Raw genomic sequence first — 22,434 nt, 5'->3', positions numbered from 1 at the left:
GATGGTGGTATGTGACTACAAAGAGCAAAGATCTACCTGTTGGATGGAACTGCATTCAAAGTTCAAAAGTTGATGTTTGGCTCCATTACCTCAGGCTTTGTCTGAAAACATGACATTTCCCCATTTTATGTGATGTAAAGTTGAATTTCTTTGCAGCTCCTGGAGGAATTAAATGGACACATGAAATAACAGGCGAAATCGCTCACTTTATTGTGCATTCCTCTTTTATTATCATGGTCCTCTTTACATAAGGTGGATAATGATTAGAGGTCAGCCCACTAGAGCCTTGTTGTGGCTGCCTGAAGTGGAATGTTCAGAAGTAAAGCTTAACGTTACATCAGCTCGCTTATTTAAAGTCCTACAGTGGTTTTTGGAAAATGATCAACCAGTCCTTACCTTTTTATGACAACAAGATTACACCTCTGTCTGTTCAGTGCAGTTATTACAAGGCTTTGGAGAAATGTTAGTTAAAAACAGACGGTGGCAGTGATAATTCATGAAATTTGATTTTTTTTCATAGATGTGCGATAATTTAAGAAAGTTTTTTGCCAGTACCGTAACACTCCAAAACAGCTATTGCAGCAAAAAAATGAAGACAACATTATAATTTCCCGTTTACCTGCTTTCCAGGAATGACCTACTGTACCAGAGCAGGTCAAAGTGTTTACAGGAGAAATCATACATGTTGCCATCTGTAGTTTTAATCAGTCTGTAATGAACATAAAAACAGACATTAGCTTGAATTAAATGTAAACACACATTGTAAACCACTACTGGACACACAGATGTTATTTATCCTGTATCATCCCATATCAGCAGATTGACCAAAAAGCTCATTTACTAAAGAGTTGGTGTACTACTCCACCTGTTCCACCATTAAAGCAGAAAGTCGGACCGCCATCAATGTGAAGATTGAGCAGTTCAGCTCAAGAGTGCGGATGTTTACTCTTCATCCCTCGTTCCCTTATATCATCCTAGAGAATGACGTGAGATAAAACAACTAGCTACAGCATTAATCTAAGTCTCATTTGCATTCAAGCATTCCATGTTTATATCACTGTAAGTAAAGCAATAGCCTCTTCAGCTACAATATTAGTGTAGATAGTAGAGAAAATCAACAAGCGAGAAATAAAGCCTGGCGTGGTGCAGGCTTTTGAGTAGAAACCTAAGAAGAGTAGCAGTGTGTATCCTCTACACTGTGACAGCACTGTCCTGGTGTCAGGTCTGGTGACTTATTGCATGCTGTCAGCTCTCTTGAACTGATCTGAGGTGAGTTTCAAACGTGGTGACGGTCCAATCCGGCGGTCTCGGCTCGTTTGGCGCCCTCAACCGCTTCCCACAGCCACACCCAAATACCCCAGGGTCCTTATCCACCTGGCCCCCCAAGGTAAGCAGCTCTTCTGGGTATGGTTCCTCCTACTCTTCATCCAGGCCTTGTCAGGACGACTGCATGAGGCCCGTCAGTCGTTTGCCCGTCAGTGACTTGCCCTGGTAGGAAGCAGAGAGGAAAGTCAAGGTGACAGCTGTCAAAATGCCATTGAGCTCAAAGCTTTTCTGAGGATGTAGAAAAAGCAACGTGGAAGGAAAATTTAAAGAAAAGAAAGACTGCAAAAATGTATCAAAGCTCAAGTATTGATGGATAGTTAGTAGACAACAAATGAAAAAGCAAGCAGCACATCAAACAAAAGTCCTTACACAGAGACTACATGAATGAAGCCAATAGTGTAGAGAACATGGATGTTATTAATCCTCTTACTTTGTATTTAGCTTGAAATTTACATCCTCAAATCCTCCTATTATACACATTTTATACATTTCATTCCTGCAAGAAATTCTTTGTTCATGGTTATAAAGCTGGACAAATAGAGCAACCAATACTAAGAAAATGAACATGTCCCCTCAGGGAGAGAGCAGAAGTGCAGCAACAATAAAAGTCAGGGTATCAGTGAAAATGTTTGATTAATGAGCACATGCAATAGTTACAATAAAACACAAGTACACATGGATCTAGTAGCTTTCATGATTATAACAGCAATAACTAAAGTAATCCTGAAAAATACCTTATGACTAGTAAAGTAATACATCTGCTGGGATATAATACAGCAGTGTTGTGTACAACAACTCTGTGTACTTTAATAAATGCAGTTTAAGAGTTAAAAGCAGAGGGACACTCACCACACTGCGAGTGAACTTCTCCAGAGAGGTGCGTCGCCCCTGCTCTGTTTCAGGCTGAATAGTCCAAGTAAAAAAGGGAAAATAAAGGGGGTAGAGTTAATCATTTTAGTGTTCAAAGCTTGTGTGTGTGTGTGTGTGTGTGTGTGTGTGTGTGTGTGTGTGTGTGTGTGTGTGTGTATATATATATATGCATCTCGCACACTTCAACAAGTGTTCACATTAAAGGGTCAGTTCACCAACAGATTGCAATTGTAACTTTCCATTCTAAAATGGTTGTTAGAAGTTGTCAAAGCAATTTAATGCAAAAATCATGAATGTTGTGCAGCATTTAGTATGGCGTTATTATGGGTATGATAAATAAGATTTTCTTTTCATAATTTGGGTGAATCAACCCTTTAAGATGTCTCATTGATGCCCCTTTACAAAGTGACCATGATAAGTACACTTTAGTTCCTGCACTACCAATGCCTTGTGCAATCACAGTTAGTTTATACAAGATATGTACACAGGAATTGACCTGTGGGATGATGACACACGCACGCTTACTTTCTTCCTTGCCATCAGCAGGTCCTGGTACACATTGGAGCGCAGGAAGCGTGTATAGCTGTCACTTTTCATCAGCTTGTAGATGTGGTCCTTAATGGAGAGATAAGAGGCAGAAAGAAAGAGAGAGAAGACACAAGGGTCTAAATGTTTGCCAGAAATTGTATAAAGATAGTTCTGTGCTAATGATGTACATAACTTGCAAACTCAGTCAGAGTAAACTAAACAAGACACATTGCCAACTAACAGGAGAAATAAAAAAATGTTTAAACTTCCCTTTTAAGAGTAACAGGAGAGGAAATTTGACAGACGCCACCCAACACCCAAAACTTCCTTCCACCAACTTTATCTATCTCCCAGTGAGGCGTATTCTCTAGAAATGACTCCAAAATATAAACCCATTAGTGGATATTGGTGAAGCGTCTAACAAAGACAAATGGGGCATATAACTGTGTGGGATAGAGTTCCTGAAGAGGCAGCACTGACACTGATCACCTGAAGAGATATAAATTAAAAGGGTGATAAACCCGCCCTGAGTGGCGCTTAAATTAGTTCCCTGCAGTGTGAGTGAAGGTGGGGGAACTGAGCTTTGTTTTTACTGTATACTCCCTCTTATATATTGGCCTCAATAAGAACATATGCCTACAGGTTGGGCCTACAGTACTCTATGTAGTATGTACTGCATGTGCCTGAGAAATACTGTTCCACAGAAAATGTAGATCAAAAAGGAATGATTCCTCATTTTGGGAAATGCGACAGTCAGCAGCCAATTGACTTAGGTTGGCATGAAGTTCGGCTAAGAAATAGTTCTGGATACAACCCCACGTTAAAATACAAATGGTCATTGCAGGCTAGCTGTTTACTCATTTCCAGTCTGTACGCTAAGCTGGTCGGTCTGTCGTTTGGTCGGACAAGTTGACCTTTCAGCTGACAGGTGGGAATAAGGAAGTTTGGCTCTTGCTACACCAAAAGAGACTCTGCATGGCATTTTAAGTACATGGATTATTTTCTCGCTCTGTCTTTTGAATGTAATTTATAAATGGCAGTTGTAGATATTGTTTTTTCTGTCTGTGGGTGGATGAGGGAGTTAATGAGGTTTTAAAAGGATTTTAGTCATTTTTGCATCAATTTTATTGTGAAATGTTTCATTAAAACTCCCTCCCTGTGGGGTTTTCAGAAGGGTCCACATTAACACGAGGACTACTTTAATGTTATTATTATTATTATTATTATTATTATAATAACACTACAGTAGATGCCTGTATAATGAGGATATTTGACTGGTTTGATGACTGCTTTCCAAATCTAGTTTTGAGTGTAACAACTTGTTAAAAGGGACAATTCACCCCAAAATCAGAAATACATAGTTTTCCTCTTACCTACAGTGCTATTTATTAATCTAGATCAATTTGGTGCGAGATGTCCAGTGTTGGAGATATCGGCCGTGGAGAAGTCTGCCTTCTCTGCAATATAATGGAACTACATGGCACTCGGCTTTTGGTGAAATATTCAACAGTAATGTCTCTTTCCGGAAATCTTTCCCTGGTTACTCAAGATAATCCACAAACCTGGGTGTGAGCAGTTCCATGTTAGAACTACTTACTTTCTACAGAATTACACTCGCCAACTGTATCAACACGCAGAAGGAAGCATACTCATGGATGATAGGCTCGTTGCTTGCGATAGCAGAGATGTAAAAATTAATGGCTGAGCCGTAATATTAGCTAGCTCAGGTGAGCTAGCAGTATCGGCCGATATCTCCAAAACTGGGCAACTCGCACCAAAACCATCTAGATTGATAAAATAAGCACTATACAAAATGAATTAAAAAAAATTATTATTATTTTGGGGTGAACTGTCCCTCTAAAAAGTATGGGATGAATTTACCTGAACTCACAATCTAAATAACGGTTTCTTCTCCCTTTCTTCCTGTATCTTGTGTTTTCTCACCTGTGCGTCCTCATAGCTGTATCGTCCAGGGTCTTTCAGGTTCTGGCTTGTGCGTTCGTAGCTGTGGGAGTCTAGGTTGATGGAGCTGGGTGCTCCCTCGGCTAGGAATTCTGCCCAAATTTCTTGTGCCCTCTGTGCCACATCCTGCTGGGGCATCCTCTTCAGGTCCTGCACTGCCAACCAGAACCTGCAATACAGACCAAATTCACCTTTGATAACTATTTGACTTATAGTGTCTCTAAACAACCTGATTCACATGACTACAATGATACACAATGCACAGAATGTATTTGTCTGTGGTAATTTATCTGCAAGATTAAAATGTATCTGGGAGATTGGGCATTTCACACAACAGAATTTAACCATCTTTAATCGTTTAACATTTTTTCCACAAATTGTAGAGTAAGGTAGGATCATTTCACTTGTTTTTACTGAAAATAAGCTTTACTTAGATCCCACCAATTAAGTGGGATTTTCTTGGCATGGGAAGTTTTAATCCTTAATTATAAGTGATGATTGTGTGTTAAAAAATTGAATTGTTTTGCTATCAGTTTCTTCGTATTGAATTTGAAGACGCGTACTTTTTCAAAATTGAGTACAAGAATATCTGAGAATGGAGTTGTTTAGATGGACATTTTTAGAGTAAAAACACAAACTGTAGGGGGATTTATGTTGATAGCATACTGTATGTGTGCACTGCAAAAAATGTAAAAGTAAATGAAAGGGAGGGAAACATGGATTTGAATTTTCACTACTGCAAGCTCTTGCAAGGCACATTGGGAAAGCTTCCAGCGTCCTGCCCTGCAGAGCAAAATCATGTGAAGGTTCAGAAACTTTAAAATTCAGATTTCTTTAAGACAAAAGAAGCAGATAAATCTCTGTGAGTGTAAAACTGTATTGGGCAGTATACAAATGACATGAAGAGGGAATAAAAAGACTTCAATAGTGGCATTTAACATTTAAGGCATTCATTTTAGATAATTGACTGGGTCTTTTTTGGACTTTCATACTAGTAAATATCCACTATGATATAAAGGGATGCACGCAATAAACTGTGTTAAACAACAGAGGCAGCAGAGAGGCTCAGGCTGACTGCCTCCAATATTAGCTTGTATGTATATTGATCTGTGGACTGGCTCAGCGATATAATAGAGAGAAACCCTCTGGGGTCTGCTTCTCTCTCTCTCTATTTCTCACTTGCTGTCACTCTCTCCCTCAGTAGCGCTCTTCCAAAAGCTCCCTCATAAAAGCAAAAGCAACTAAAGGTCTGGAAAAGAGGAATAAGAGAGAGGGAGAGAGAGGGGTGAGTATAGCCGAGAGGTGAGTAGTGATAAGGGTGTATGCTCTCTCTGTCATGTGTAGTGTGTGTTATCTTCTTCTGTAGCTCAGAGGTATCAACAACCTCCATGCTCTCTCACAGTTCATTCCAAGACCATGATTCCTAACAGCGCTCTCTCTCTCTCTCTCTCTCTCTGTGTTAGAGATGCTCACCCTTCTTCTCACTCACATACACATCACAAACACACCCGCTTATTGCTGCTCTGCTGCATAAAGGCCGAAACACGATGTAAGACCATGAATGTGTACGTCAAAATGCGGGATGAATTTAATAACTGTACTTTGAATCAATAAGCAATACCTCTGAAATAAACAATCTCAAATTACAATAAGACGACACACACTGCACATTAGTGCACATACACTTAGAGAGACTGGTCATAACTGCTGCAAGGTGCTTTCCTCCACTGTTGATTTATGGGATAATTGTGTGACGATGTTGTGGTTTGCTATCTGTACGTTATGTTTGAACGCCGTGGGCCTGAATGTGTGTGAATGTGTGCGTGTGTGTATATATTTGCTGTTTTGGGGGTTTATCTCATATGGAAAGAGCAGTGATTGATTTAACTGTCAAATGAGGAGATGGTGACAGGATGAATGGATGGATGAATACAGGTCCAATTATCACACCGTCATAACAAACTCCAATGCAAATTTTCAAAATTCAGGTTTTCTTGTTTATTGACCCATACATTTAGAGATTAGAATGACATTGTAGCTAATAAATTATTTTAGCTTCATTAACTATAGACATTCATGTCATAGGGCTGGGTGATATGGAACAAAAACAGATATCACGATATGTTTTACCAAATATCTCGATGACGATATTGTGGTGATATTGTAAGGTTGACAACTGATGCTTTAACAAAATATTTTCACTATTAGATTTTAGATAAATAGTGTTAATAATGTGGATATCATGACTATATGGTTAAAGGCAAATAATAGAACAGCTACAACAGTCTGGTAAGTGCAGAAAATTACATAACTTTACTGTAAAGCAGCGCTTAAAACCAGAAAAAAAACACGATATTACGATATCCAAACTCTAAGACGATATCTAGTCTCATATCACAATATCGATTAATATCGATATATTGTATGCCCTATGTCATAGAGAATGAAATCTGATGCTGGTGCTGATGATAGCTCTTTATGGCTCTTTTCTATAGAGTTTCTCAACAGGGATCAGTGAAGTTTTATTTGATTGTTGTTGCTTCCTGTATTTACAGTGTGCAAGTGGGTTGAAACAGTAGGTTGGAAGTGGAACAATAGGGATGCCAAAGAGAAATCTGCGTTTCTGGCTATTTTGAGAGCAGTGAACACTTTTGAATAACAGTTATACTCTCTTCACAATGTCAAAAGGAAGATAATGCACAAAAAGTGCTGCTGTACAGCTTCAAATTTACAAAGAACCATATTCAACAGCATGTTGAATTGTTCCAATGCGGAATAAACTTTCCCTAAAAAATACAACCTTCTTCCATTTATTGACAGCAAACCCTAAACGTAAAATGGGCCACCACCATGTACCACATGATTTTTCTCACTTAAGCCCAGTTCAGACCAAAGATTCGCGACAAGACAAGTAAGAACTTACAACTACTTGCAATGCAACGTTCTGCAATGTTCGCGAACCTGCAGTTTACATAAACAGTACAAGAAATGGACCAATAGATCCCGTTGCTCTGGACGGAGACCAGTGAAGGCTATTAGAAGCACTTTTCCAGTGAGGGCTGAGCATTTCTGCGCAGCCTCCAACTGAGCTTTAAGACGTAGATGTGACGTGAGCAACGTGTCTGAAAGTTGGAAGTCTTCTGGTAGCTGTGCCAAGAGAAATCTCAATCATTCCCAATCTTGCAGAGACGGAGAGCGTAGGTATATGTAAGGAGATAACATAGGCACAGGCTAATTATTGCTAACTAAAATGCTAGTTAACATTAAGTTTAATTACTAAACAGCTAATGTAAGTTGAAACTGCCTGCATGCTTCTCCAGTACTATACGGTAATTCCTCTACTTTGCGACAGAAAGTTGCGTGGTTATGACACAATCGTTAGACTATTTTTGCGAAAACGTCTACTACGGAGCCATAACGTGAGATACAAGGTAATGGAGCCTTTTATACATTGTCGCGCTTCTTTAGAAATAAACAATGGACAAATAAAGTCTTTAAACGCTTCAGATGTAAAGTTATTCGCTGTCAAAGTGACGTCAAAATGAATGGCAGTCAATGGAATGCTAACGTCGGGTGAGTGCTTGTTAGCATCAAAATGGCGCCATAGGAGGTACGCGTTGTGGAGAGAAGCTAGGCCCCTTGGCAGTTTACACAAATGGATGAGATGAGACGGGGTATTGTTTCCATAGCAACGACTCTTCGTACTTCCGTTCTAACTTCCGACTTTCAGACTTGTTTTATAGCTGGATATATCATTTGTTGCGTCTAGATATGAATGTGGATAACGTTAGTGATAGATACTTGATAGAGTTGCATTTCTAGTGATGAATCAGTGAAAATAATTTTGCATTTATGTGATCCATGCTTAGTTCTATCGCCGCTCGCTCTCTTCAATCACTCTGTAGCCTAGCTCGCTCGACCACATTACCGTGCTTGCAGGCCCTCGATGAACCTCTGTCTAATAATCTGCCATTTCGACCAGTTAACAGTTTGTAACATTGAAATGATAATAATAAAATGGATTATGGATAACTTTATTTCTATAGTTCATAGCAGACTTTACAAGCTGACTTTTCTATTGGCTGGTGAAACAGGTGACATCCCTTACGTTCTAAAACCAGCCTATGGCGACTAGACCAGCTGAGTTGCAGCGACGCCATCAGCTGGCTTGAGTCGAGCTGAAACGGGCTGGTTCAGACCGCTGCAACTTTCCCCTACAACGTTGTAAAACGGTTTTGCAAATCTTTGGTCTGAACTGTGCTTTGCTGGAGCACAGCTTTGGAACAGAAAATGCAAAAGTGTTTATGAACTGGCAAAAATCACCATAACATAAAAAGGTTGGAGATGGTTACTGAAGCATCTCATGTGCTCACCGCAGGTTTTCTGAGCTAAACTCTGACTCCAGGAATTTAAGGAAGAGCTCCTGTCCTGAAGGGTCCTTCAGGGCCTCCTCCAGAGAGAAACCCCACTTCTTCATTCGCTGTTGACTGGGCTCCTTACTGGGAGAGATAGGAGAGGATGGAGAGAGAGAGAGAGAGGGGGGGGGGCAGGGGCAGTATAAACATCAGCAGAGGTTGAGATTAAACATGTATTAAAGATATACAATTATGATGGAGAAATGCTGAGTGTATCGAAAGCTGACATAAATACAGAGACAGGGATAAGACTTTAAAACCTAAAATGCAGTCATTCGTCTTAAAGGGCTGATGTTGATGTGGAATTGGTGTCTGGAAAGCTGCGCAACTTTCATCTGAAATCAATCAATTTTACTCTTATCCTTCCTATCCTGCAATTAATCAATTCAGCTGAAATATTAAACTACATTAGGCACAATGATTAAACGTCTGCTCTAATTAATTCCTGCATAACTCAGGCCAGGATTGCAGAGCCTAGTGCAACTTGCTGAGACCCGTGACTGCCCTCTCTAAGATATAAAACTTTATTTCATTACCTTCATATCTCTAGATAAGATTTGAATAGATGAATAATTTTACATTGTCCAATATGTGTTTGTAACACATAAACTGAGGTGGATTATTTGATTTGATTGAGTAAGCTGAATGACCTCTGAATTTTCTTCACTACTTCAGAAATTGGCCAATCACTTAAAGGAATTACCTAGATATATCCAGTGCTCAGTACTGCTGTTAAATCACTATTGATTGTACAGCAGTGATCTGATTTATTGTGCCTCTGTTCAAGATAATATTTCTTTTGAATTTGTAAGATTGTTATCACTGGTTCTTAGAATTTAATAAAAATCCATAGGCTACATACATTACATTTTAATGTAGCTTTTTTTGCACCGCTCAAGTCTGGCAAATTTTGTCATACTGTACATACCTGATGTAATTTAAAAGAGTACTCCACTGATTTAGCAATGCACTACTATAACATTGTCTGACTCAGAATGGACAGTTTTTCCTTGTCAAAACCTGACACCTAGATTACCCACTAAGCAACTTGACCACTAACAGTTTGGTCGGAGATTCATGGCGGTTAATGTAGCATTAAGGTGCTATATAGCATCAAGCAGAGATAAGGAACTGGTTACAGAAGTCTGGTAAGCTCACTTCTTTCTAAATACATGCTGCCTTTGGAACCACAGAAGTTTTTTTTAAACAAAAAGCATATGCAGTAGAATACCCCAAGACCTGTACACACTATGATGGGTAAAATCGGTGGACTTTCCCTTTAAACGTTTGAGCAGCCGAGAATATTGTCAGCCAGAAATCAGAGTAAGGTGACACAAATTGATGTTATGAACAATTAATGTTATGAAAAAAACAAACAAACATAATTTCAGTGTCTAGTAAAAAAATTATTTTCCAGTCGACCCTCAAGCATTTTGTAGTAAGGAAAATAGCTTTTATTTTGCCCTAAGCACTAAGCTTGCCAACAGCTTTTATATTGATAATTCTTTCAGTTACACAAACACTTAGGTAAAAAATGCAATAACTTCCAATCAGACAACACAGTAGAAAACAATGCAACCCAATAACACAACAATCTTTTTCCGTAATCAAAAATAATCAGCACAATAAGGAATATGTCAATATCCAATTGAAAGAGGTCATGGTTGTTATCAAATTCTCTGTACATTCTAAACACTGTTTTGTAGTTTATATTTGACTTTGATATGTGACTTGCCAGTTTAACTCTATGAAATCAAGAGGAAATGTGTTTCTGGTTTTGTACCTGGCCTCCAGATCCCAGAGGGAGGGATCATCGCTGGTCCAGGGGTTGGACGGTTCCTGTGCTGTCACAAACTGGTCATAGTCCATGTACTGCTCAGTGTAGCTTATCAGACTGACACACACACACACAAGGGGGCAGAGGAGAGATGTTGGTTGAAAGCTCACAACAACTCACATTTTGTCAAAAGTTTTCAATGAGATCAATATTTCCTCTGTTTACTTGATATATTTGTGAGCTTTCAGAAGTTAATTGAGTAAATTATGAGAAAAGAAAAATTGTTAAGCAGGAACATCTGTTCTGATCAAAAGCTCAGATGTGAACCTCATACCTCTCATATCTAATCTGAGATAAATAAGAGTTGAGAGACACAGCGAAGCAGAAAGTGCATCAACAGCAGGAAATGTTTTACTGCTCACAGTTTCAACTGCAACTCAAGAATCTATTATAACAGAACGTGGTGTCTCTCCTACACCATGTTAGCCACTGTAGCATCCCTCCATGACATACAGTATGAAGAGTTAACGTACCGCAGCTATAACGATAAAACGATCTTGTTTCGACAGCAGTTCAATCTGACTGTAACAGCTGGATCTCTGACAGAAAACATTCCCACCTGCAGTAATACGATATATCATATGCTCACTGACCCAAAGAGTGATCATATTTGACATAGTATTCCTTATGTGAAGTGATTAAAAAAAGAAATGAATTATACTAGTTGTTTTGAATGTTTTTGCCTAGCATGACTGACTGTTGTTTGACATGTTTCCTGCAGTGTTTGGGTTAATGTCCCAAACTATCCGGTCTGTGGAACACTAATTAAAACTCAGCTCTGTATGTGAAGTCAGGAGGTGAAAGGGTCAGGGAGGCAGAGCAGCGCAGCAGCCAGCAGTAATCATACTTTTTCTGCTCCGCTGGGAAGTAATGGCTGTCCCGAATGACTGAGCAGAAGATGGGACTGTCAGGCAAACAAACACAAGAGTGTCTGCCAAACAGGAAGAAAAGGGACTAGAAACGCATATACATGCATACATATGCTTTGCAACTCGCATGCACTATATAGAAAGTGGACAATAAAAGAATGCCTGTACAGCTAAATGTAATTCAACACAATAAGCCCATAATATATCTAACATTTGTTAACCATTACTACTTGAATGCCTGAGTTTCCTGTACCTTTCAGCAACTTTAGACATCTTCATACGGTGACGATCTAGCTGGGTGTTCAGGAATAAGATCTGAAAGAGGACATGACAGGAATCAGTGTTTGTTATGCTGGTTTTGTATGAAAACAGCTAAATGTACATGTTTTGCATCTTCCAAAATGTCAGTGTATGATTGTCTTATTGCAAGTATCTTGGCATTAATATGATTAACAAACAGGACCATGTTTAAGTTCGTTGGCAGCCTCAGTGGCAATGTTAATGCTACCGTTTCTCATAATACACTTATTTTCACATAAGCCAGTTGCATCCTGTTTTTAGTTATCTTGTTTTATGGTGAAACTCAATCTCCCTTTGTGCTAGAAAGCTCCTGCTAAATTTGACCTTATAACAAAGTGTAAAATGTAGTGTGTCAATCTCCTCTGCAATGCTTCTGTGGGAATGAAACAACATGCTTGTGGATAAAACATTACAAAGCACAGTACAGAGTTGTTTTTTTTAATGTGAGTTGATCATTTTGGCAAGTTATTCAAGGACAAATTTTTACCTCTTTCTCCACATCCTCTTTGGTGCCTTTTCTGCAGTGGTGCGAAGGAGTATGTATGGGACTCCGAGACTGTGTTCCCTCCTCAACCAAACCATACACTGACTGGGCCGTTTGAACATGAGAGGAGAAGTTGGAGAGATAAGAGAGATACAACGTGTACTTATTTTCTTGCAGTGCAGATAAGGCATGAAAACAGCTGCTAAGAAAGCCCCTGTGTTGTAAAATTAAAGTGATCAATTTCAGTAATTAAAATAATGATTGCTTGTATTAATGTAAATCTTATTAGGAATAGTTTTGCTCCAAGTATTTTTACGTTTATTGTAAACAGATGGTTACCAAAGCGTCACACCCTTGTTATTGGAACTTATACCTTCTTAACTCTATGAGGGTACTTCATGCGTCTGCATTTCCTGATGTCCATCTCTGTCGTGTTAACACATCCAGGCTGGAGAAAACACGAGCAAAATACAAAAAAAACATTATTACGGTCAATACTGGGGATTTTAAGATTGCCCAAAGAGAGCTCTGGAAAGACAAAAAGAGACAGTGTGTGGACAAAAGAGGAGGTAGCAGCTACAATCTCACATGCACAGACAGAGGCTTACCACAGGTCTATGGACATCCCAGAAGGCTCTTTCCTGGCTGTCAAGGATCTTCCTCTCAGTTTTATCCTTTTTCCTGTCAATCCTGCACATGAGGTCATCAGTCAGTGTGAGAATTACAGCATGCAAACTTTTGTTTAAACTTTTCAGGTGTTAATTATTCATATAGAGGACCTCCAAACTGTAACCCATTGATAAATACAACCATATCAAGAACATCTCTGGACAAAAGAACATTGGTCTGTGTGTTGTTGTTTTTTTTTCTTCGAAATTTTGGTCACACAGACCAGAAAGCAATCATTAAAAAGGAGCTGCATGCAATTGGCACAATCATAATGTCTTTAATTGTGGCTTGCAGATGCACACACGAGTGTGAAGACCATGCAGGGGCCTAATGTGTCATATAGGATTCAGTGTATATACATAAATAAATCAAAGACGGCTCTTGTAAAGGCAGGTATCCATCATTTCTTCTTTTTTACCTCTTCTGTCTTCATTTTCCAATTTCTATATGTTCCAAAAGAAAATTGATTCATCAGGCTATATACCTCAGAAACATAAAGCCCAGATAAGACTGGACATGCAATGTAAGAAGAATTTCCATTACAGGAGGGTTAATGGAGTCTGTCAGAAACACTCACTGCTCATAATATGTAGTTTATCTTGTGTGAATGACATCACTGCGTGCATGTGTAGTTTCATGAGTTGCTGTGGTAACAGAGTGAACTTACTTGACCTGGGCCTCAGCCTGCATGTAGATAAACTCCCACTTCCTGGCAAAAGCTCTCTGCAGCCTGGCTAGGTTCTCCTGTTGGAGAGAAGACATGGTATGATGTTATGATCAAAAATCTCTAAGGAAAACATAATATTAAACTAAATCCAATTAAATCTTAAAATATTCCACAGTTTTAAAGTTTCTGAGATGCAATTTAGATCTCATTATTACAGACACACAAATATGACCTTTAAGGACCTTATTTTTTTTTTTGGTCAAAGCTTGACACACCGATCAATACCAACAAGTAGTAATCTGTGTATAGAGGAACAATCCAGAACTCACCGCCTCATAATCTGCCAGCTCCAGCCTGGTCTTGTTCTGCATGGTCCGCTTGCACAGGTAAATAGCTGTGAGAGGGACAGAGAGAATCAAAGACTGGGATTCATCAGTATACAGTACATGCTCCTCTTCATCCATACAGCTCTCATATACCTACCTCACCCCTCCTCATCTCCCATGGTATGAAACTATAATCAGTTTTGGAGGACAACCTGTCCACCTATGTGTTGCTTTAGGATTTTGAGATGGAGTGTGACGAGGCACTGAGCTCGAAACTACAGACATGCTGCCTCTATGACAGGGTGAAGGGCACAAAGTGTAGCGGTGATTGACTAATCCTGTCGACTGGTCCTCTCTACTGGAGGGTGTGTTTACACTGCCAGGTCAGTGCTATCAATGGACTAAAATCAGGATATTAGTAGATTTAGTATTTTCTGTCAATATTTGATACGCATAAAGTTGATTAGTTTAATGCCAAATATGTACGTGTTAAATGTGCAATCATTAAGATTTTCATGAAATCAAACCCCATGTTTTGATATCATTTATGGTCGAAATTCTTTAGCATTTAATGTTTTTACCTCTCTCTGAGTTAGTTTCCATAGTCTGCCATTCCCACATGTGATGCATACACATTTCCACAGACTTTATTTTTGCTTATATGTAAAAACCTCTAAAACAGAATTTAGGTCAAAATGGAAAGCTACAGCTCTTCACTGAAACCTAAAATGATGAAATTATTTTACTGTTAGCAGCTCTTTAGCAAGATGAATCACTGGACCGTATTAAAAAGAAACTGCTATGTTTTCATAGCCAATTCCAATTTTCCCAATTCGAGGCACCAATCGCAATCGTTGAGGCGGGCTTTACATGAGCACACAGCTTTTTGTTTGCATTCAACATGACGGCCACCGAAGCGCAGCGACCCGTTGATGCTGCTGTCGCTGCTACGTCACCCGGATCGTTGGTCTGATTGGTTGAAGGACTATCCAATTGCGCCCGGAGGCATTTGAGCGGCGTCCGTTAGTGACGCCCCTTTGGAAATGAGCTGTGAATGAACCTTGCCTAGACCCACTCTGTTACAACTGAGAAGGGTTTGGTGTCAACCAGGCTGTTTTCAGCCATTGACTGAAAATTTTAAAAAAACAATTATTTTTGGACTTAAGGGAACATGCCGACTTACTGGGACTTTAGCTTATTCACCGTAACCCCCAGAGTTGGATAAGTCCATACATACCCTTCTCATCTCCGTGTGTGTTGTAACTCTGTCCAACGGTTCCACCGGTAGCTTAGCCTAGCATAGATCATGTAGGTAATCGGTTCCAACTAGCCTACTGCTCCCAATAATTAAATTTAAAAATATATAATATATATATATATGAGAATCAATATAGTGAATCAATATAGTGAAACAATAAATAAGTGACAAAATAATGCCAACATGTTCCTATTTGCATGTTGTGATTGTATAGTCACAGCGTGTACAAATAACGTCGTCACATGAGACACAGCCATCTTCTAACCATATATAAACTGGGAACTACATTCTCAGAAAGGCGAAGCATTGCTGATCTGCTCAGGGCTTCTCAGGTGCTGCAAAGCATATCACTCCACCCAAGTAGCAGAAGTAGCACTGCTTCGCCTTTCTGAGAATATAGTTCTCAGTTTATATACAGTTAGAAGATGGCTGTATCTCATGTGACCTTGTTATTTGTACACGCTGTGACTATACAATCACAACATGTAAATAGGAACATGTTGGCATTATTTTGTCACTTATTCGGAGCAGTAGGCTAGTTGGAACCGATTACCTTCAGGATCCGTGCTAGGCTAAGCTACCAGTGGAACCGTCGGACAGAGTTACAACTCACACGGAGATGAGAAGGGTATGTATGGACTTCTATAACTTTGGGGGTTACGGTGAATAAGATAATGTCCCAATAAGTCGGCGTGTTCCTTTAAATGAAAACATTAAATTAGAAATGCCCAGATTATTTATGAGATGTCAACTGAATGACTTGGTTGATAGCCAAATGCTTTAGTTAGTTAAAGGTCAGTATAGATCATATGCAAACAAACATATTAGTCATATTGACCCAATTGTGAAATATCTAATTTATTTGCCACTTTCCATAGCTTTACCTATTAGTCACTATCAACACTGAGCATGCAAGGTAGAAACTGAGACAATTACCCATACAGTATAGTTATTTCTGTATAAAACATTAACATTGTGGGGGTTGAGTTAAGCTCTACAGCCAAGCTATAAATATTCACTTACAGCTACACAAGTATATGTTTACTGTCTTTAGTTAATTTGATGTAGCTTAATGAAGATAAAAGAGGATTTGTAGAAATCATTTTCTAAAGTGCCGTTTTGGGATTGAAATTGGTCCCTAGATTAGGTCTGAATACAGAGGAGTAAATCTTACAGTTATGTATGGTTAATTGTATTCTGCTGATTTTGGAAGTGTAGAATGCACTCAACTTTAGCCTCATGAGCACTTGCTGTGAATTAAATGTATTGACTGAGTACCTGTGAAATAATGTAGTTGAGACATTGATGCTGATTACCAGCTCTATCAACACTCCCTCAGATACAACAGTGTTTTTTTGTGCCATTCAATGATACTCCGTATTTCCATTGAAAAACTATTCTAGGATAATCTATTTGATGAAAAAGCATTGATCCTTCAAACATGGAGGAAGACATGTTTTAAAAAGGGGTTTATCACAAAAATGTGTAAGAAAAAAACTAAATTTCAATGTATCCCTCTTACCATAGTCTGTGTTCTCAGGCTCCCAACAGTTGGATGGCCAGAAATACGGTGCCTGACAGCAAAACAAAGTGAATAGTCAAAAGATATGGATCAATTGGCGGTTAGTATTTCAAAGACAGAGAGGCAAAACTATGCAGGCAGATGTACACTTTCAAAACATTCCCACAAAACATGGAGTGATGACAATGACCTTTATGAGACTGTTGTTTTGCCTCAGTGAGACAGCGGTGCACATGATTGCCTTGCACCACTGTGTGAGCAATCAAAATATTTTTTTTTAACAGTATTGAACAGATTCAGAAAAGCTGACTCCTAAAACTTTTCCCCTAGTAAGAGGCATCCTGGGGTGGCAGAGTTTTGCAGCAACACAATAAAATGAGTAGCGATGAAAGCTGCGAAATAAACAATGGGAATGCAGAATAATAAAGCCAGCAGGCAAAGAACAAATGCTGATATGATTGTTATTTGACATAGCTTGCAGGGTATTTTAATCACAGTTTTAAAAAGAGAAATTTTACACGGTGTTAATTGTTATGATTTCCCTTTGTGTTTCTCTTGGCCTCACACTTAATTTGCTTGGAAAATGTAATGCTAATGAATAGTGATTATCTTTATGAAGCTTCAATGGCAAACGGCCTTGCTCCTCCTCTTTGTTTTCTCTTCCACTTCACTTTGAAGGAGGAGAACCAAGGTCAAAGCACAGTCATGTGCACTATCGTCTGGTTTAATTAAACTGCTCCTCCAGCTCCGGTGGGGACTCAGCCCTCCAACAAGACTCCGTGGAAAGGAAGGAAGATGCTACACAGAGATCATTCTAATCTCGCCTTGCCGTTCCCCACTGAGGAATGTGAAAACATTGTTTCCGATTTTTAATTAGGAACTTCTGGATAAAACAGTCTGGCATAATTAATCTCTGACTTTAACCCCACTGTTTTATCTGTGAACAGTGAAGGAGGAGTAAAATGTCAGCACGCTTTTTTTTCGTCCCTTGATGAGTCTTTAATTCTAGTGCACTACTCTACTACACTCTGTCTGTCAGGCTTTTGGTAGCCGCCAACTCAGTCTGAACCCAAACCTGCTTCCCTCGCTCGCTTGATGAATATTTTAACAGATCACCATTCATTTTTAATAGAGTCCCACAATGAAGAAGCGGACAGGGCCTTTTGTCATCAAGATCAAGATTGGTGTGTTGTTCCATTACAGAACAAGTAATCTTCAACAGCTGATTGAGGTCTTTATGAAAAGTAAGAGCCCCCACAATCAGATTAACCTCCCTGGACTTTTCAGTATTTCTCACACTAATGCAGGATGAAGAAGGGATTAGTTTGAGGTTAGGTCTGTTATGAAAGGCACAGAACAGTATGCATTTATTGGGGGGGAAAAAACAATTGTAAAATGTATAATAAGGAGCAATTATTAAAAAAATCTAGCTATACTGTATGTGCAAAAATACACATTCTAAAAGTTGCATTCCAGGGATGATCCAGGAATTGTAGATTTTTACCTATTTTATTGGGTAGTATATTATTGGGTCGTTACTTTTTACTGGCGCAACTCCACATAATTTCAATTTAAAAAAGGTAATCCTATCTTTACAAAGCTGTTGTGTGTACCTTTAGTTAGACTAAAAGTCTGCAGCCGTGCTAGTGGCTCCATTAGACTGTACTTAGGCACAACAGCGCTTTGAGCTAAATGCCAACGTCACTTTGCCAACATTCACACAATGCTGATATTGAGCAGGTATAATTTTTTCTTATGTCCACCATCTTAGCGTGTTAGCATGCTAATGTTTGGAACTACGTCAAAACAAAGACATTGTCCCAATTTTTTTTTCTGTTAAATAATTGAATCTATATATTGAGAATCTGGAATGCTGCTAATATTGTGCATTAACTGTAAAATGAATCCTTTTCTCTTTTGTGCTGTAAACTGATCCTACAGATGCCTCTCCAAATTCAATCAGTTGTCGCAAAATGTTAACCAAGATACTTTCTCAGTTCTCTCAGCAATGACCTCATGTGCATAATGGTAATTATAACAATGTTTCAAAATCAATGTGCTGGCCTTCTTGGCAACATTTGATATTTAACTCAGTATCAGGTGACAAATGAGAAGTTTAAGAGTCAATTACCTATTTCAGGAGTCTCCACATACAGGGTAACCCTAAACCTTTAAGATTAACCCTTAACGTTGAGTAACATACAGCACAGGACTCACTTGGTTGCACTCTGAGTATCAGTCTGGAACTATTTAAATATAAAGTAAATATGATCTATTGATATTTATACTTTTCCACTACTTCTGTAGCCTCCTCTGTGTCTGTATTATCACTTGACTGACGCTCCTGCTCACCTGAAAGCGATATAAAGTGCCGTCGTCTTTGAGGGAGAGGACGTGGTCTGAGATAGGGAAGAAGTACCCCTGAGCTGCGATGAGACTGCCAATGTGCATGGCCTCAGCTGTGACAGGAAGAGAACAAGTAGTACTCATTACTGTGTGTTCTTCAGCACTCATTACCTGCAATGCAATATCTACTTGGATGGAATTAAGTCTCAGTCATAGCAATATCAGGACAATGAAATCAAAGTCATGAAAGTGACATTTTAGAGCTATGAATACAATAAAAACGGAAGCAAAAACTTTCAGAATACGAAAATGTGAAAAGCCATAAATGTACCATCTTGATGTCATTAAAAGGTAACACATTAAGTGCATTTAAAGTTTTTGATCACAGTATAAAATGTATATATACAGCCTGTTGTATCCTTTTGAATTCTAATTGGATGTCAGCAATAGCATTCAGCCCAGAGATGGTTTGATTGGGGTTGGTTGTACATGGATGACTCAATGATTGACTCAATGTCCAGGCTGTGGGCTTCTGCACAAACAAACACAGCTCTCCCACCACCATGCCTCAGGTCAGGTCATCTAAACAACATATCCACAGCAAAATCTAGCTGGTGTTTTTGTTATGACTCTAGTTTATTTTTTCCTGCTCATTCTGTGTTGTTTTTGCAGTATTAACTTGTGAAGCTTAAAGCTATAGTGCGTAGTTTATGCCTCATGAAGTATTTTAAGTAATGACAACAAAACTGTCGGTGCTTCCACATGATACAAGCCTTCCGTGAATGCACACTCGATTTTCTGCGCAGCAAAGTCACTGGACGCCACAATCTTCAAAGCCAAACTGAGAAATACAGAGAGATTTGTGTGGAGCTGATAGTCTTAATTACATTTGTAGCAACTCATTTGACAATGGCTTGAATGTAACGGATGTTCATTAATATCAAAAAGTTACGCACTAAAGCTTTAATTTTCTGTTAAAAATGTTTGAGTTTCATTAGGTAAAGTCCATCTGCAAAGATCTTCTATGTTTTTCAAACATACCCACGTTTATGCTTCTGAAAGGGTAAAGATTTTTCATATGAAAGACCTGCAGTGCCTACCACACACACTGTCTGACCTTTCATAAACTGGACTGCTGTGCTGCAGTGGTGGAAGAAGTATTCAGATCCTTTACTTAAAGTACAAGTACTAATTCTGTTACAAGTAAAAGTCCAGCATTGAAAATGTTACTTAAAAAAAAAGTATGTAAGCATTATCAGGAAAAATTTTTTAAACTCAATGCAGAAAAATCCTCACATTTTAGAAACTGGAAACAATCAAACAATCCTGTCAATCAACTAAGCTAATCATTTCAACTGTACTTGTAGGCCTGCATATTGTTGGGTAGTTTAATTTATAATAAAACATATTTTATGTGTCATCATATTTGTGTTTTGTGTGCAAAAATCTTACATTTTAAAGGAACTAGTAACTAAAGCTGTTAGATTAATGTAGTGAAGTAAAAAGAACAATATTTCTCTCTTAAATGTAATGGAGTAAAAGGAGAAAGTGGCATGAAAAGAAAAGATTCACGTAAAGTACAAGTACCTCAAATTTGTACTTAAGTACAGTACCTAAGTAAATGCACTTCGTTACATCCCACCACTGCTGTGTTGTTATCTAGCTGCCATTTAAGATAAATGTATCCGTGTTTTATATTTTGCACGGTAACACAACTTTGGAGTACATTTGGCATCAACAAAACTCATGCTTTCATATTATTGGTTATTTGTGGCTGTAAAAATCTAAACTGGGAAACGCTGGACCCAGTAAGTTTTTATGCATACTTATTACAGCATTTGGATTTCCTTTAGTAAATAAAACTCTAGTTTGAACGGATGTGTGTTGTCATAGGATGGTGTTGTCTTTAACAAAGAAGTCATATTCAGCAGTCTGGTGTCATTTGTCAAAATCTACCTGGATCCTCAATGAACAGGTTCTTCATCAGCCACTGCACAATATCTGTACCTGAAACAGGCCAGACAGAAAAAGAAAACTGACTGTTATACAGGGCATGGTCACACATCTGTAGAGATTCGGAGTACGATTTAAGAAATAGAAGAAGATGGGGTATAAAGTGAGAGGCAATAGAAAAGAAATAAGTTGGGGTTTTTTGAGTCATTTTTGGGAGCTAAATGTAAATAGTTTTTTTTCTTATACCCTACACATCAAAAAAGGGAATACAACATATTAAAATAAAAGTAATAGCAAGAGATCCATGATAAAACTAAAATTACAATTAGGTGTAATAGAGGACAAGTTTGGCTTTATACTAAAAGATATATGTGCAAGCTTAATTAAAGTTCTGACAAAGAAATAAAGATTTTACTTCAGCTCAAGAAGTTGTCTTGAAGCATATAACACAAAAAGGTCTCAAACTGCTCAAATGTAAAATGATTTTACCTCACTGGCACTTAAAAGAGCAATATTTAGAGCATTTAAATTACTCTGATCATTTATGATAGCTAAAAATACTAAAAAGCTTTTTCTTTTTGTGTGATGGAGATAGAGTATCATCACATCTTTGCTTCCCTTCTGCTTTCTCTAAGTCCCAAGGGAGGTGGTGTTTAATTATTCATCATTCATTAGTTTCCTTGCCCTTAGCACTCAGCTGCAAACCCTCTGCACATCCATCGGCTGCTGTAGTAATTGTGTTTATTGATATGGTCTGCTTATGGCATATTGTGGTAATGCATTTTCCATAAGTGCATAGTCTGAGAGAGATAAAAGGAGAACGTTAATAGCTTTTCTTTGTTTCCATCATTTGTTTGGGGTGTGTCAGAGCCTCCCACTGTGACTCCAGACTTTTAAAGTGATTATCAATTGAAGCAACAACAGCCAGCAGGCAAGGTGGCCGACTTCAATCCCCACCTGACAGGTACAACTGGCTAATAATGTTCTTATTTTTCTGCTGTAAGTGTGTGTGCATGTTCCCCTGATAATTCACAACAATGCAGTTCCACATATTGACACCTACAGCCCCAGCTCTACTGAAGCAGTCGGAGGTCGATTGCCT

At 38.6% G+C, this 22,434-nt stretch overlaps 1 protein-coding gene across 2 annotated transcripts in view; it reads right to left on the bottom strand.

Moving 5' to 3' along the window:
* Positions 1-211: 211 nt before the first annotated feature.
* Positions 212-22,434, bottom strand: part of LOC144533724 (regulator of G-protein signaling 6-like) — an 88,858-nt gene continuing 66,635 nt past the window's right edge. For both annotated transcript variants that reach the window (XM_078275269.1, XM_078275270.1), the window contains exons 4-18: positions 21,336-21,386; positions 19,386-19,492; positions 17,034-17,085; positions 14,257-14,321; positions 13,928-14,004; positions 13,200-13,281; positions 12,965-13,039; positions 12,595-12,696; positions 12,061-12,122; positions 10,885-10,995; positions 9,060-9,185; positions 4,669-4,855; positions 2,722-2,811; positions 2,176-2,229; positions 212-1,488 (exon numbers count right to left, since the gene is read on the bottom strand). In XM_078275269.1, the coding sequence (XP_078131395.1) occupies positions 1,438-1,488; positions 2,176-2,229; positions 2,722-2,811; positions 4,669-4,855; positions 9,060-9,185; positions 10,885-10,995; positions 12,061-12,122; positions 12,595-12,696; positions 12,965-13,039; positions 13,200-13,281; positions 13,928-14,004; positions 14,257-14,321; positions 17,034-17,085; positions 19,386-19,492; positions 21,336-21,386 (1,292 nt within the window). In that variant the 3' untranslated portion in view covers positions 212-1,437. The remainder of the gene's footprint in view (positions 1,489-2,175; positions 2,230-2,721; positions 2,812-4,668; positions 4,856-9,059; positions 9,186-10,884; positions 10,996-12,060; positions 12,123-12,594; positions 12,697-12,964; positions 13,040-13,199; positions 13,282-13,927; positions 14,005-14,256; positions 14,322-17,033; positions 17,086-19,385; positions 19,493-21,335; positions 21,387-22,434) is intronic.

Source organism: Sander vitreus, chromosome 18, assembly GCF_031162955.1.
Source record: "Sander vitreus isolate 19-12246 chromosome 18, sanVit1, whole genome shotgun sequence".
In the NCBI taxonomy this organism is placed as follows: Eukaryota; Metazoa; Chordata; class Actinopteri; order Perciformes; family Percidae; genus Sander; species Sander vitreus.
Note: the sequence above shows the minus strand (reverse complement) of the source record. Positions and strands in the feature narration are given on the sequence as shown.